At 41.5% G+C, this 16,939-nt stretch overlaps 1 protein-coding gene across 1 annotated transcript in view; it reads right to left on the reverse strand.

Annotated features, from left to right (window-relative positions):
- Positions 1-14,010, reverse strand: part of tnfaip8l3 (tumor necrosis factor, alpha-induced protein 8-like 3) — a 21,619-nt gene extending 7,609 nt beyond the window's left edge. The window contains exon 1 of the mRNA XM_023408757.2: positions 13,662-14,010. Coding sequence (XP_023264525.1) covers positions 13,662-13,707 — 46 coding nt within the window. The 5' untranslated portion in view covers positions 13,708-14,010. The remainder of the gene's footprint in view (positions 1-13,661) is intronic.
- Positions 14,011-16,939: the final 2,929 nt, after the last annotated feature.

Here is a 16,939-nt window from a genome sequence, read left to right on the forward strand (position 1 = left end):
GGGGGGGGGGCTTTTTTGTTTGTTGGGCTTCATGTCTCCACAACAGAAAAAACAACTTCAAGATCAACGCGATCTAGGAGAAAGATTACTTATTTATAGTGATGATCAAAGATATTGATAGAAATAATTGAACTGATCCGTATTAAGCCACCAACCATCCAAGGTAATTATTAAAACTAAGATAAAAGCCAAGCCAGATGAAATGTGTATATATTTGTATATACAGTATGTAAAGATGATGGAGTGATTAGCATGTGATGCACTGTTTAATAGAACCAAAACCTGCACATTATACATCCGAGATATATAATGAAGTGGTAGTGATGTGACAGTTTGATGTAATATGGACAGTGGATACTATTTTTTTTTCCTTTCCGTTTGTTCCTTTTTTTTCTATTTGTAATCTAGAAATATTAAAATGAATTTGATTTTAAAAAACATTACAATTAATTTAAAAAACAAATCTATCTAAATATAAATGTCAGCATCTATTTATAGAATTAATTCATATGAATGAACAAAAGTTAAAATAGCGAGACATAATATATATAATGCATTATATAAGACAATATATGGTAGTATGTACCATAAACAAATGCTTTTTCTGCTATATTTGAGAAATCTTAATTACCACAAACTACCACATATACTCAGATAAAAATTAGCTAAAATCAAAACAAACAACCAAAAACTATTAAGGAACTAAATAAGCTAGGATATCTAGATAAAAACTAATAAAAATAATAAACTAAAATATCCCTTGCCTGGAGAGCTCTGAATCATTTACTTCTGCAGCCACTAATTAGTTTTTTTTTTCTCTCTGATTTGCCTGATCCTGACTGTATCAGGTTTCATACACACACACACACACACACACACACACACACACACACACACACTTGATCAGAGCGTCTCTGTTTGGGGTTGCTAATGACAACATGCTCATGTTTAGTATTTGACAAAACCAGGTCACTCTGTGCACAGGTGCATGGGATGGTTGTTTTTTTTGTTTGGTTTTTTTGTCTTTTGCCAGATAGACACGGATACATACGTTCACCACACGTGCTTGTATGTGCTCACACAACAGACAAGGTGTTCGTACGCAATCTTTCCAGTATGGTTGGATTTTAGCATTAATGAGCATCTGACAGTCAAAAAGGGAAAATAAGAAGAATGAAAAGCAAAAAAGAAAAACTGCTCAGCACCTGTGCGCATCACTTCTTCTTCTAACCATTATTAGTTCAAACAGCCAAACTGACAGACAACCTAGATCAAAAAGGCAGAAAGGCAGGAGAGGTTTGGGCGGTTTTTGGTGAGTGACAAAAAAAAAAGAAGCTATTGAGCTCTGCAAAGCTTCCTCATACCCATTTGTAGCCATCACCAAAATTCCTCACTGTACATTTACTTTCCATCTGCAACCTATTTTCCATTCATAGGCAGTAATGTATTGTATAACTGAATAGGCTGGCTATCTCCAATCAGTGGTTGCCAAGCCATTCTTTGCACCCTGTAAAAGCTAAAATAGCAATAATTTTCCAGACATTTTCCTCTTCAGATATTTTCTTTTATAAGGGGAGCAGCTGCACACTGCTAATCCCCTTTTGCCTCATGTGCACTGTAAAGATGGACTTCTGCAGTAGCTGCATACATTCATATTTCACACACGAGACGGCCTTTAAAGTCTGCCAGCTTCTGAGCTCATGCTGTGGCAAGAAGTGCAGGAAAAGCCTTGAGTAATAAAAAACTGTCATCCATCAGCGCTGCCATTTCACAGTGTAGTGTAAGTATCAATACCTACAAAATGTCAGGGGAAATTCTCTTCGCAAAGGAGAAGAAAACAAGGATGACAGCTTGACTTCCTCTTCTTTTGGCTTGGCCTTTTCCTTTAGCTTTGCTTTCCAATAAGGAGTCGCTGCAGACTCGCTCTGGCTGCATATACAACGCTTGAGGAAAACAACGGAGTGGGTCATTCAGCAATAGCAAAGGGGTTTTTAATAGCCTGCAGGGCAAGGGTTAAACAAGCCTGAGAAGAGAGTGGACTGGAGTGGGGAGCAGAGGATGGTGTGTTGTGGCAGCTGGTACCAGAGCAGAGCTCGACTAGTGGAGCTGGAGGAGAGACGTGTTTATATTCCAGTGTCACTCTCGAGGCTGCAGTCTTCTGATTTGTTGATTTACCGTGTTTGTCAGTTCACTTTTGCGATTTCACTTCCACACACACACACACACACACACACACACACACACACAAACATGCAAAGAGACATATCGTAAATGGAGTAAATAGAGTATCTGAAGATGTATCTTGATGCAGGCCTTCATACACAAGAAAGGAGCTGCAGAAGTATCCAGGCGGTGGAATAAATTTATTTATTTATTTTTTTTTGTCATTTCATGTCTCTCCTCCACTCATTCTGGACATGCAAAGGCTGCGTATTGGTGTATTTTTGACTCCCACTGCGCAAATCAGAAGATGACTCAAACATACCGCCCCTACACACACTCTGTCTGATGTAATGCGTGCGTGTGTGTATGTGTGTGTGTATATATCTAGATGAAAGTAACTGGGGATGATGAAGACAAGAAAGATATGGGTTCTTCTGAGAGACAGACAGTGAAACATGGTACAGTGTAGTGCCTTGATGTGCATTATTCATGACGTGTAAAAATCTGACTCTGAGCCAGTTTCCAAAGGGCAGTCAGCTGCTGAAAGAGGTCATTCACCGTGCTATTAACAGCTGCTCAGGATGTAGAGGGGCATTCAGACCTCTAGGGTTAATAAATAACTCCATTTTAATACCTTAATGACTTTCATTTGTGTGAAGTTAGTTTAAAGTTCATTCCCTTGTGTAGATGTGGATCTTTTAGTGTCCCTGGCTGAAACTGGAATGGACAGGTTACAGCCAACTCATGCTTTGCTGTAAGAAAGTGTAATGGCAGGAAATACAGATTTATCTTGCTCATAGATCCCCAAGGCTTGTAAAAGGCGCTCTGTTAACTGAAAATCATACAACAAGACAAATAGATGTTATGAATTTTTTTGTGCAGGTGTTTCCTGTCTCAGCTTGAACTGGGTTTTTATTTTATACATAGATGGGGTTAGGTACAAAAACCACATGGGAAACATAAATTCACGTCAAGAGAACACCATAAAGTCCAAAAATAACCAAGAAAGCAAACAAATCGATGCTAGTAAAAATAATAATGTTAAAGTGCTTCATTTATTTTGCTTTAGAAAATGCAATAAACAGCTGAATTGGGCGGGTCGTGTCTGACAGTATCTGAAATTGACAATCCAGCCACTTCATGCAGCGATTGGCCAGGTGTGCAAAACTGTTTGTCAGATTTGAACATCTCCCTCTAGCTCTTTAAAAAAAAAAAAAAAAAAAATTACATAACTGCTTCTGTCCGTGTTTGTGTGAAGAAAAGAGGAAAACACAGTGAATGCCTTTGAGCAAAGATTGTCCAAAAGTGTGTGCCATTATTCCCATATTTAAACAATTATCACGTCTCACACCTCTCTAACATGCGCTCTAGTCGGTCTTTGACTGTGGCTATTCTTAACTTATAGAAATATTTTTGCTTTCCGGCTTTCACACTCATTTGTTTCAAGCATACTAAAACTTTAAGAGATAGTCTCATGGATGTTAAGAGAGATTTGGATGGTGTAGATCGGATCACTCTGGATAATATTCAAACATTTGCAATGTTTTTGTGATCTACAAAACTTCAAATAAACCCCTCTCAAATGTTTTCTTGCTCCGTTCTTGACTTAAGAGTTAGTGAAAAGAAAGATGGATTTCATTGAATGGGACAGTCAGAACTAAGGCATGACAAGCAGCGTAAATGAAGATGGAATATGGTAAATGGGCCAATGTACTGGTTATTGGTCATCATTGGAATACATGGGGGCAATAGGCAGCAAAACAAGGTTTGAATCGGCATTTCTCACAAATGCATAATGGAAGTCACAGAAACAAACCTGTTGGGGGGGGGGGTGTTTCACAGTAACAGCAAACTAATGTGTGTTAATGTGGCTGTAATGAAGAGGTCTGATAATACAGTGTTTGAAACGACTAAGTGTGTTTATCCTAGGACTGGTCTAAGTGTCTCTTCTATGACTAACAATCCAGGGAAAAAGCACTTAAGAGCCCCTCTGATTCAGGAGGGACACAAGCACAGATTGCCTTTAGCTGCAGCAGCCTTATTTAATGCTCCATCCCTCATCTCTTCCTTTGTCTCTCTCTGTCTCTTAGTTTTAATGGCCATATCCCTGTAGAGCTGAGCCGAGGAGATGAGGCGAAATGAGGCAGTGGCAGGAGATGTCTGATTGATTAATGTGCCGCTGGCTTGATCGCCTGTCACAAGGAAACTGGAGAGGGAAAAGTGGGTAGAGAGAGAGAAGGGGAGAGAGATCAGCGATTTGACCTCCACCTTTTAGCTCTGCCTTTGGCGTGCATCACAGTCACTCCTCGTTATTAAGACCAGAGAAGCTTGTTGGTCCACAGAGGATGAGAAGTGGTATACAGGACATCCTGTTTGGGCACAGCGTGGCCTGCAGGGCCCTGTGAGTTCCCTGCCCTTTGACCTCTCCTCTGCTGTAAAGTTAATGTCTCCACCAGCTGTGGTATGCCATTGTGCAGCTAAAGAGCCAGGCCAGGCTTGGTACACAGGAAGTGATGCTTTTTACTTTTTCAAAAGCAGTTTGTTTGGGATACAGTGAAGAGGAACTGAATGGATAACCACTGTGACTATAAACAAAGACAGGAGCTCCAACTACAGCCAATCTTCACTGAGGAAAAAGGCAAGGAAACACGAGAGAGCATAGAAACTGCTGTTTGATTGACATGTGATCGCTTCAAAATGCAGCTGTGGAAGAAAGAAAATGTAGTCACTAACCATCTCATGGAATTATTTGATTCATAAAAGACTGGCACTCTATTTATAGAAAGTTGGTGCAAATGTGTGGGTGGGTGTGTTTGTGTGTGAAATGTAATGACAGACTGTGAGACTGAGGCCTAATAAAAAACACAGGAGGATAAAATACTGGGGCTTTTCTTACTTTATCTGGTTTGGAACCCAGACAGAAAGTTTGCTTAACTTTTTCCATCTGAAATAAAGAAACAGCTATTTACAGAGAGAGAAAGTGGGCGAGAGAGGGACGGGGGTGGGCAAAGCTGGCAATATGTACATTTTCATTTCACACCATTCAGTCAAGATTAATAAACGTGAACTGGAGAAAGCAGAAAAAGCAGATATGTTTGCTTGAAAAATACTCTGAATTAGCACAGATGAAAACATTCAATCACAGCTATTCTGAACGTCTGCAGATGTGTCACTTCATCTCAAAGGAGCGTGGAGGAGTGATGGAGAGAAGGATGGAGGAGGTGGGGGTGTTAAAGAAAGAGAGGTGAAATCATATGTCCGTATTTTGATTGTCTTGCTCCTGTCAGAGTCCGTTTACGTCAGACACAGACGTACACAGCATCAAAGACATCTTCTCACCCTCTTTCCATCTGCAGCTGTATTAAGCGCCTAACTGTAGCACACGTCTTTGTCTTACATCCGTGAAGCTCTCTTCCCTTTCTGACTGTCTCTTCCTCTCTGGCCATTTCTCACCAGATTTACAACACTGAGCCGAGCGTGAGTGGCAAGGAAGTAAGTGTTTTCCGGCCCTGGGTGAGTTGCCCCTCTCATAGACCTCGGCCAAGTCTCAGCATGCTGTGGCATCGTTTACAAAGAGACACACATGTGCACGCAAAGACCCACACGCACAATCATCCGGGCCTTGCCAGCGTTTCCCATAACTCTGGCCTCCTGGTTTGTTTACTAGTTCACCCGCTCTCACTGAGTTTACGCAAAAATGAGGCGCTGGGAGGCTTCGGTTCATGAAGCTCAGTCAGTCATTGACCTTATATAGAGCTGAAGCCCCAGTCCCTGCTGAGCTGTCTTCTCTACCACTGGCATCCACAACACAATTAGATTAGATTAGATTAGATTAACTTTATTTATCCCACAACTGGGAAATTCATTTACCACAGCAGAAAAAAAAAAAAACATCTATAGAATAAACATCTATGGAAATATACAACAAAAATATACCAAATATACACTAATAAATACAGTATACACAATACACACGATATGTACATGAAAAAGTGCAAGTTTGCACATGGTCAGGAAGAGCAGAAGTTGTGGAGTCTGACAGCTGCTGGAATGAAGGACGTTGTGATCTGAGCGTCCCAGCGGGGGGAGGGGGGATGAGGTGTATGCATTCCTGATATTAGCATACAACAAGTCCAAAGTTTTATTGTCCCTGTTGTGACAATCCACATACTGGGTGAAGGTAGGAAGAGCAGAGGACAGGGACGTGTGGTTGAAGTCCCCAGAGATGAGGAGGAGGGAATGGGGAAGCTGGTTTAGAAGTTGAGAGACAACACTATGGATCTGGTCTGTGGCTGCAGCGGCGACGGCCGAGGGGGGGGATGTACACAGTCACCGCAATGACATGTGAAAACTCTCTCGGGAGATAGCACGGCCGCATGCTAACCGCTAACGGCTCCAATGGGTTTCTATAATGACAAACACGTCACTAGTTCTTTGTCCTTAACCTATGTTACGAGGATATTTACTATACTGGACAAGAAGAGTTTCTTTAATACAGCAACCCTGTCTCCTTTTTGGCCAAAATAACCGATCTTGCAGTATAATGTGCAATCTGCTCGTAGTGACTACAGCATTATAACTTTTTATGATTATGTTTGAATAAACGATGAATGGATGTATAATTATGTTAAGCACTTGGTTACGGTTGGTGAAAGATTGCAGTCTAATTTAATACAGAAAATGTTCAGTAACTTCAGGCACAACATCATTTAACCACCATCTTTCACTAATCAAGGTGCTTTTGCAGCCTAAACCTAACAACAGACAGGACCATGGATGCAAACCCTGGTCTCTGGTGTGACAGTCGTAAACTCTGAATGCCCACCGTACATCCCAACCACCTGCTGATGACTCCGGTGCAGTTAAAAATATATAGGACTTCAATCATTTAAAAAAGAAAAAAAACATATCTGAATGTAATCCAGCCAGCGATTTACCTCGAACGCAATTTCTAACTGACAATGATTTTGTTTAGCAGTCCACAACTTCAGTTCCCATGAGGCTTTGACAGCAAGCCAGCGGCTAATGGGACGCTCAAAGGATCACAGTGACATTTGTAATCGTGCAAATTACAAAAAGTACAGCCCACATTAAACGCATCCGTATGTCATGCAGTTAGTTAGTTGTTGTACTTTTTAGCGGCCTTTAGTGAACATCAACACCAGACCATAGCAGCACGTGTTATTGTAGAACCGAATTATATTAGAATGTGGATCATTAACCTCATGTTTTAACATTTTTAAAAAGGCTAAAGAAAGAAAAGCTGATTTATAAGCTGAGTTACAGAAGCTAGTGGAACAGCTGCTAGGTGACTTTTGCTATACAACAGTTAGCATTTAGCATGTAAAGAGACTATGTGTAAGTTTTCTCTGCTGCTGGACGTGGTTTCTTGACAGCAGAAGGATGGTGGTGATTGTTGCATTACAAAAGGTTATAATACACCCTCTGAGCAGCACTACGTATTCACAGCAGATTGGAGGCTGCAGTGGGTCGCTATCAGAAAGTGACGAGGTGGGCTGGGGCTAGCGGTTAGCGTGCTAACTTCAGTTTGAAGAAAAGATGTGATAAAGACGAGTTAACATTGCCGTTGCTTTCCACCGCTGAAGACTGGTGTTGGGGAGTAAAGAAATTAAGTTTGATGCTGAACTCGCAACGTTTCATCTAGACTAGTAATGGCTGTTAATGCTAATGTTGGCCATGTAGCAATAGAAAAACGTACAAATAGCTCCTTTAACAACTACGCTCCAGTGGATGAGATAATGATAGCATCACAACAGCGTCATATAGCGTCATATATTGTTGTTTTACTCCCAGAAGACTGATGTTTGAATTCCAATAGCCAGCACGGTGATAGATGCTGAAGACAGATGACATAAACCCTCAATGAGAAATCAACATGGAGTTATAAACATAAGGGGAGCAAAGGTTGGCCAGGAAAGGGGGCAGGGCTTCTGCTGTCTGTCTATGCTGCATCAATTAAAAGGTTTCTCCTGCTTTGATTGTAGTTATAAAATTGGATGTACTTTAAACTTTGGCCTTGAAGGCCCTCTCTGTGCATGACACACTTAAGTGTAAAACCAAAGTGCTGCTGCTCCCTTGGCTGCCAACCCACCACTAACTAATGACCAGGAAATAACTGTGGTTCACACACGCACACACACACACACACACACATACACACACACACACACACACACATTCACATAAACACACACTCACTTTTGTAGATTTGTTTCTGACTTTTAGTGACTACATTCCTTCTTTCAGTTTAACCCTCTCCACTACCAGCTGGAACTGAATCCTTCCATGAGTTAATTTATATCCCAGTGAAATCTCTCTGTTGCAATTATTGCCCATGAAATATCTAAACCCACAAACATAATTGCCATATTTTCTACTTCAAACTGTCCTGCTGCCTCCTACCTCCCAGAAACAAATAGTTTTAAAGTAATAGCAGCTTAAAGTGATATACTGCTCCACTAACTGTTGTGATACTGTATATTATGCTGAACATGGATACTCTACTTTTTCCTACCACAATCTTATAGTGCTATAATCAGCACAGCTATTTGAGTTGTGCCACAGTTAAGTGTGAAAAGCTCTGTGTGTAATTGCCTCCCACTCTGACTCATTTTCTGTTGCCTCTTTGCTTTCATCATAGGTAAGTGGCAGCGGAAAAGTCTCCATTTAATTTGAAATAATCTGCATGGTAAGGTCATGTTAGGAGACGGTAGGTAAGAGAAACCCAGACTCCAGTGGTTTCCACAAACGCGTCAGGCACTAATGGCGAAAACTTGTGTGAACAATAAAGTCTAAGTTGAAACCACAAACCAGACCTAAATAAAGAAACATCCTTCCTCAGAAATTTCTAGCAATGATTATAAATTTAAGTCAACTCAAATGACGAAATAAAACAGCACGAATACAATCGCCTGTATCACAGCACACACACGTACAGCATTCATAGGTCTAGATACCTGTACAGGCTCAATGCTCCACTGACGCCAATCCAGCCTTCCCTTAATACACACTTCCCTCCCTCAAACAGTTTGCCTCTCACACCAGACGCCACTAGCGACTATTTGCTCTGCCTCGACTGGCCCTCCAGTAAAACCACAGCCTTCTCCTCCTCCTCTGAGTGTCTATGAGGCCTTGTCAAAATGCCTCTGTGGTCTAAGTCCATGTTTCAGTAATGGCTCAGTCGTGGGGAAACAATTCTCTTTCCAAATGTCCCACAAACACTATGAAATGCCACAGTATTATTTTGTCAGCTCATGCATGTGCATACAAGGGAAAATGCACTCACACACACCGGTCAGGGACCTGGACCTGGACCTGGAGTTTTAGGATTTGTCTTTCACTGCAGCTAGAGGAAAAACCACTTTCTCCTGAGTCGCCTTTTCCACTTACAGCTTCACTTCTGTTTTCTTCTTCTTTTTTTTTTTTTTTTCTCAGTTCATGTTACAATTTTCCAGAACCAGCTCCTGGTGTCTCGTTTGTGTGTGTGTTTGTATGTGTGTGTCTCTCTCTCTCTGTGTAGAGGACTAGGGTGCATTGAGCACTCCCCATCTGTGGGCCAGATTAAAGGCGGAGGAGAAAAAAAAAAAAACTCAGAGATGCATGTGTTGTGAGAGCACAAGACCAAGGGAGTGAGCAAGAAGCGTGTGGGCATTGCTTCAGTGTGTGTGCGCGTTTATTGGTGTATGCGAGTGTTATAGTGTCTGCAGGGCTCGCCTGCTCTGCTTGTCTCTCATGTGTAAAGCATGTGGCCGGTCTGCCAACATGGAAATCATGAGGAAGAAGCTCCCCTCTGATTGAATGATACTCCTTGTCGTCTCTGATGCAGCAGCATTTTTTTTTGTGTTTGTGGCAGTTTGCATTTGAGGAAATTAATCAAGGCAACAGAGCTGTGGAGTGTGTGAGTATATGAATATGTCAGTGCTGAAGAACATTACCTGGCTAAAGATTAAACGTCAGTTGTGTCATCAAACAACATCTGCAGTTTTTGTGTTTGTAGTAGAACCACAGCAACAGCCCTCATGCCCTTCTGAATCTCACAGCTGTTATTACAACAGCCAGACAGCTTTTCTCTGCTCTATATATCTGAACTCTTTGGAAATCGCTCTGCATTTGGTTATGGTGTTATAGCCAGTCGCATCACCGTGATGAATCAGCCAAAAAGTAGGCCGTGGGCTGATTACTCACTTGTCCTCCAACATAATGTCAAACTAATGTAACAAATAACTCAAACCAGAATGCAGGATTTTGTGCAAATCATTACTTCCTGAAGCATCAGTTTGTGGTAAAATGCAAGTGTCCAGTCTCTGCTGCACACACATTTTGTGATGTGCTCTCCAACAGTCCTCCAGCAGAGCAGGTGTGTGAACAGTTAGCCTCGTTTTGACTCAGAAATTAGGTGTGGTCGTCTCCAGTCCACCACAGGAAGGAAAGACAGGACTACTGGATGAATCAGTTTTATTGGTATTGAAATGGTGAGCGGCGTGCTCGCTGCATGACTGGGTGACTGGATGATTATGGGAAAAAATGTGAGCTTTTGTGTCTGTTTATATGTGTGTGTGTGTGTGTGTGTGTGTGGGTGTAGAGTCTTAACTGTATTTCTTTCAGAGTAGTTACTGTACAGTAGTGCTCAGTGTATTGCTGCTCTTTGCGCTTCAACACAACAAAAGCTACAGACACCTGAGTCTCACGTGATCACCTGTCATAAACTATACTGCACAAGTCTCCCCTGAAACAGTTCTCTTGTGCTTTTTGTAGATTTTCTTGCATTAGCGGGGAAATAATTGGATGAACATAAATTACGTGACGTCACGCTGAATAATTTCCACTTAGGCTGAAAATTCAACTAATAAAAAAAGCTGTCACTGCAGGAGCATCACTAGCAAGGACCACATCTTGGTGTCAGCCCTGATTAATCCAAGTACAAGACATTTTATGCAATTTGAACATTTTGTAAAACAACCTACATTCACCTGAAGGGAGAGAGAATAACTTTTCCACCAAAATAAAATACGCCACACATTTTTTTGCTTTATCCAGCTACATTTGATGTTGTCTTTATTTTCAAGACTTTTCAAGAGGAAATCTCTGATAATGATTTATCTATGGTTTATCTATTGCCAGTCACCTAGCAACAAAATTTTCATGACTTAAACCACTTGAACTCGAGCCATAATGCGTTGCCTTTGACTTCCTATGCTGAGAATACAACCTCATGAGCTTCGCTGGCAGGCAGCATAACCTGCGGCTACATGAACCGAGGTCAGGTGTGTTCTCTGGGGGCTTTTGGGGGGCATTATGGGAAATGTAGAACTGAAGAAAAATACAAGATAGGGTGAGGGGATGTTGGTGCAACTGCAAGTGATATAATGTAGGAAATATTACTAATATTTAGTATCTAAGGGTGAATTTAGAGAAGCAGAGAAGTCTAGAAAATGACCAACTCACTCTCTAACAACAACTAACAGTTCAAGGGCGGAAAAGAAGGCTAAAGGTTCAAAGCCACCTGAAATAAAATACTTCAATATTTACACCGCTGAAGTTTCGTGCCAGAATACATATTAAAAGGTTTAGGATCAATCACACATCCCTCATCCACATATCCAGGAATAAGGGTCATGTTTGTGTACAGCAGGGCTTTCAAAATAAACCTGTTTTCAAAATACATTTGCTCAGGTTTTGTCGGGTCATTTGACCTTATAACATGAGCCATTCCAGTTTTTTTTTTTTTTTTTTTCCGCTGACAGTAGACTGAAGAGTAGAAGCTGCAGCACAACCACAAAGCACCATGCATTTTGGGTATGAGTCAGACTCTTGCTTTCTCTCGACCGGGAAAAATGTCATTCTGCTTTTGCTCTCACATCACCCTCACCCTTTTCAACATGTGTAACATAGTTCTCATAGGCCGAAGACAGGCAAGCCTACAAGAGTTAATTCCTCTTACACTGCAAAGAGTTGGCCACTTTACATTGCTGGACGCTTTAGCAGATCATGTTTCCATGATTTACCTCTGGCCCAGTCTCTGGAAAACAGTGTACATCACTTCACATGAAAGTGAAATGGATAAAGCGTCTGTCTCTGCAGATTGGCTTGGCCATTCTGCACTAATGCTTCATATGACAGTCCTGGTTGATGCTTCAACCTTGATCTGTCTGCCTGAAATTAGCTGATGACACATATATGCCATCGCCTAGCGAGGATGTGTCTGAAGCTCATATTAAAGTTCCTCTCCCTTTGCAAATGGACCAAAAGACAGACGGACAATGGGCCAGATGGACAGACAGATGGCCAGAGTTCAACAGAGCATCATTAACTTATAAAGCTCCAAGCTGGCAAATAAACAGGCAAACAGCCACACCATTATCAACTTTATTAAACAATCATTACCCGGGGGCAACAACATGCCCTGATAAATTATACGTTCATCATCGGACACCTTCAGCAGATCCGCTAATAGTATCCAAGGGCAGTCCGTACAAACACATGATGGAGGAGCCCACAGTTTCTCTAATAGACGTTAAACTCATGAAGTGCGTCAGTGTGAATATTTACAGAGATTACATCAAGGAGCAAAGAGGAAAAGTTTCAGTTCTAGGTGACATACAGTGCAGGTATTTGACTGTTCCAGTATGCGGCGCCGAGTTATGAAAACCTCCTGGAGACGCATTTGATTCATGATCTTTGAACTCAAACTTATCTCCAGGAGACTGTTTCATCTCCTGACTTGAATTTTCCACAGGATCACAGTTCAATGAACTTGCCCACAAGCTTGGAATGCTGGGAAATATCCAATGGGTGACTCCTAACTTTGTCTGTGTGTGTGTATATCTGTATGTTTAATGCGCGAGTCCAGCTGTTAACTGCAATAAATCTTTGCTCTGTCCTCAGTGAACTGTGACTCTAAAACATTTTCATTATCCCTGAGTGCAACACTGAGAAGAGAACGATTTTAGCGTTCAGGGAGGCTGTGCTCTCTTCTGTAGCTGGACGTGTTGATGAACAAACTGGCTGCACGTGTTGGAGCTTGCCTGTTCCTGGTGGTGACTGAGCCGGCTTTCATACGCACACTCAGCGAGGCTCTGCCAGTCACCAGCATCAGAGTGTCCACGCTCACAGCTCACAGAGCTCACAGAGCTCACAGAGCTCACAGCAGCAGCTATGGGCTACAGATACTGGATAAAGTGTGAAAGACTCTTAAAGCTGAAACTGGTGGGATTCTTGACTTCAGGGGCGTTAAATTAGTATTCATATGTGTAGGCGAACTGCTGATCAGTGCAAGGAGTCTGCATTGTTAAGAAAATAGTAAAGTTGATGAAGGTACAGCCTCATAAAAATGCTGAAATCGTACTGGAAATCAGGAAGAAAGAGCTCACTTGACCATCTGGATAACTAATACAGTTCAATTTGTGTTGCTTAAGGTCTAGTAACCACACCGAGTCAGAAACTGATGTTGTAGTTGCAGAAATGGTCTTGGGGCTTACCTGGAGAGAGATCTCCGTCACTCTGCTCTCCGGAGTCTGAATCCATCTTCCCCTGGAGGACACTCGGAGGCTGCAGAAGCTCTCTGATTCCTCTTTCTTAATGTTCCCTTTCCTCTCCAGGGAGTCCTCCGATTTATTCACCCACAGAAAAAAATAAAAATACAATTTCTTGTATTTTTTCTTTTCTCTTCTGGCGAGATAAACTTCCTCTCCCAGCCTAGATCACTGCAGCTGTGAGAGGAATGCTACTGGGCTGATTTGCTGAGCTGTCCTCCTCTCTCTCTTTTTTTTTTTTGCTCTCCTTTCCCTTTGCTCTCCTCTCTTCTCCTGACTCCCTCAGTTTCCCTCTCCCTCTCATCTACTTTCCTCGTTTCTGATACTCCCTCCCCTTGCTCACTCTCGGTCCGTCCCCCTCTCTGTTTCTCCCTCCCTTGTCCCTTCCACTCAGTCCCTCCTCCTCCTCCTCCTCCTCCTCCTCCTCTCATTCGGTGCTGTCACACTCGGCCTCTTCACGCTCTCTCCACTCAAACTCTTTCTCTACCTCTTTCTGTATGCTGTAAGTGCCGTCTCTTCCTCTCTCTCTCTTCCTCCCTCTCTCTGTCTCTGGGTAAGAGTGCTGCCTGTGTTTTAGCAGAGCAATGGGAGAGAGTCATTCATGGCAACTTGAAATTCATCTCCAGCAGTAAAATTCCCATGACCACTTGTTACTGGCTGTTTATAGAATCAGTCAGATAACAATAATGTGGTGGCTGCATTAAGTTCAGCCAAGTATTTGTTTTACTAAATACAGTAATCATTGAAGGGATCTGAAATGTTTTGGATCCTTTAAGTAGTTTTTGAGTTGTATTAGATGATGACTCATGAAACTTTACATTCTTCTTTCCGTTGTAATTTTTACAATACGTGATGTGTTCTTCAAAGCTGTGAGAATTACAGCACGTAACTCTGCATTTCCCCTCAGCTCAGCATCTTTCAGGGTATTGTTTCACAACTTCGCTGTTTTGGTTCACTCTCACTGCCCATGTCAACTTTGTTTCCAGCAGCAGACAACTGTTTTAAAAGAAGAAGCTCTCATAAACCAACTGCATGCAGCAGACAGCAGATAAAGTTAATGACTAGCTGGTGACCACAGTGGAGCTTTTTGCAGCTAAATAGCCAGATAGATTTCCCCAAAATTCACTAAAATTAGAGAGGATATTGGATTTACACTCTAAATTAAAGGAGCTATTTGTAAGATTCGCTTTTGCTACGTAGCCAATTTTAGCACTAACAGTTGTTTACTTACCAGTCTGGAAGAAACGTTGCGAGTTCAGCATCAAACTTCATTCTTTTACTCGCCAAACGCTGTCTGCAGAGGTGGGAAGCAGCCATCTTACTTTGCTTCTATTTCTATCATTTCATTTCTTCTACTGTAGTTAGCATGTTCATCGTCTTGTCACTTTCTGAAACCGAGTAGCATCCAGGCTGCCCTGAAGAAGCGGTGCAGCTCAGAGGACGTATTATAACCTCTTCTCTTGTAAACGCAACGGTGGCTGAAGGTCTTGGCAAGAAAGTGAACAGCTGTTAACGCTAATGTTAGCTACGCAGCAATAGTAAAACTTTAAGCTCCTTTTAAATGAAAAAACAATGCACCAACTCTAAATTAAAGATGACATTGGCTTCACAAGGTCATAGGCTATGTCTTTGTTTATTGCTTTTTGTGCTGCCCCCAAGCAAACAAAGAAAAAGAAAATCTGCTTTCAATGCAGTTATTGGTAATCATTTTTGCAATATTTGCTTAAATTGACAGATAATGGGCAAATCACAAAAAATGTTTATAGCAATAAAATGTCAGGTTTTGGCATCAGAGTCAATAACAGCTTTGGTGACTCACTCACACATTTAACAGTCATGCAGAGAAAAAAAGTTTGTAGAAGAACAATTTCTCCACCAAATGAAAGCGGCAAAGTTTGTGTTTTAGGTAAAAGTTGTGATTTTCACTGGACGTCTCACTACAAAGCAAATCTTACTCTGTTTCCCACAGCTGAAAACTATAAAGATATAGAGGAATTCTTGGAAATACTGTAGGACGGCAGTCTCTAATTGAAAAACAGTCACAAAATAGCTTCCAGATATTGAACATGACAGATGGGGTGGTGTATAAAAAAAACCATCTCAGGGTGGGTTTCTCTTTTAATTAACTTGAATTACTTTCTATCTTCAGTGTGTGAGACAACATAAAGCTCAGATTCAGAAGTGAGGGGGCAGGTGGGAGTGCAGTTGGTGGTCCGACAACAGTTGCAGGCTATACTATCTCCCAGGTGTGGAGCTGACTGTTGCTCAGCGTGAACGCCGGGCACCAGATGGCATTGGCCTGCCTGCCCGCTGCCCAAGGCGCATTTATCTTTGACATTGTGTGTGTGTGTGTGTGTGTGTGTGTGTGTGTGTGTGTGTGTGTGTGTGTGTGTGTGCGTGCGTGTGCGCGTGCGCGTGTGTGTGTGCACTCATTCTTCAATATTGCATTGACAAAGAAGATATGCCAGAAATCACGAAAAGCTGAGCTACTTTGATCCCCACAGTAAAGCTGTACACTTCTTTGACCTGATGTGAAATGGAGTAAAGCATGAAAAACAAAACATATCTGCCCAGAGACAGAGAACCATAAAAGTGAATCTACACTATTTTAGTTTTCTGGGAAGAGTACTTCCACTTTTTTATAAAGTCAAAAGTTATGAGAAACCCAAACATGAAACTGAAACGGGAATATTATTCTAGAGCCCAGTGCAGTACCTCTGGCCTTTGCATGTGAGCTCTTGCGTTTTGGCTGAGCCTCAGGTAATTTTGTTTCTGATACAATCACCATCATCATAAATGTGCCATCAGTAATAGTGGGGCTATTCACTTTGTAAGTTCTTTTTCTTGTATAACTACAAGCTACTGTCAAATCTACTGTGTCTCTGCTGGATAGGACAAACTAACCACACTACACTAACAGGAGATAATAAGGCCAGTGGAAAGTGGTGAAAGAAGAATTCATATCACAGTGTAAAAATACATCACAAATGAAAGTCCTATATTTAGTTTTTTGAGTATACGTGTGATTATTATCATTAAAATACTTAAATATCAAAAAACTGGTCGGCATGCAGAAAGGCAAAGAGTGTTATATTATAGGATTACTGTTACAGGTGAAGTAATTGTTAATTAGACTTTTATGTTGTAGCTGCAGGAGCTGAAGCAAATATAAATACATTATATGCTGGGATGTCGTTTAATCCATCAGTTACCTATCAAGGGAA

The sequence above is a fragment of the Seriola lalandi genome, unplaced genomic scaffold, assembly GCF_002814215.2.
Source record: "Seriola lalandi dorsalis isolate HSWRI2012SDOR001 ecotype SW California unplaced genomic scaffold, Sedor1 jcf7180002054372, whole genome shotgun sequence".
In the NCBI taxonomy this organism is placed as follows: Eukaryota; Metazoa; Chordata; class Actinopteri; order Carangiformes; family Carangidae; genus Seriola; species Seriola lalandi.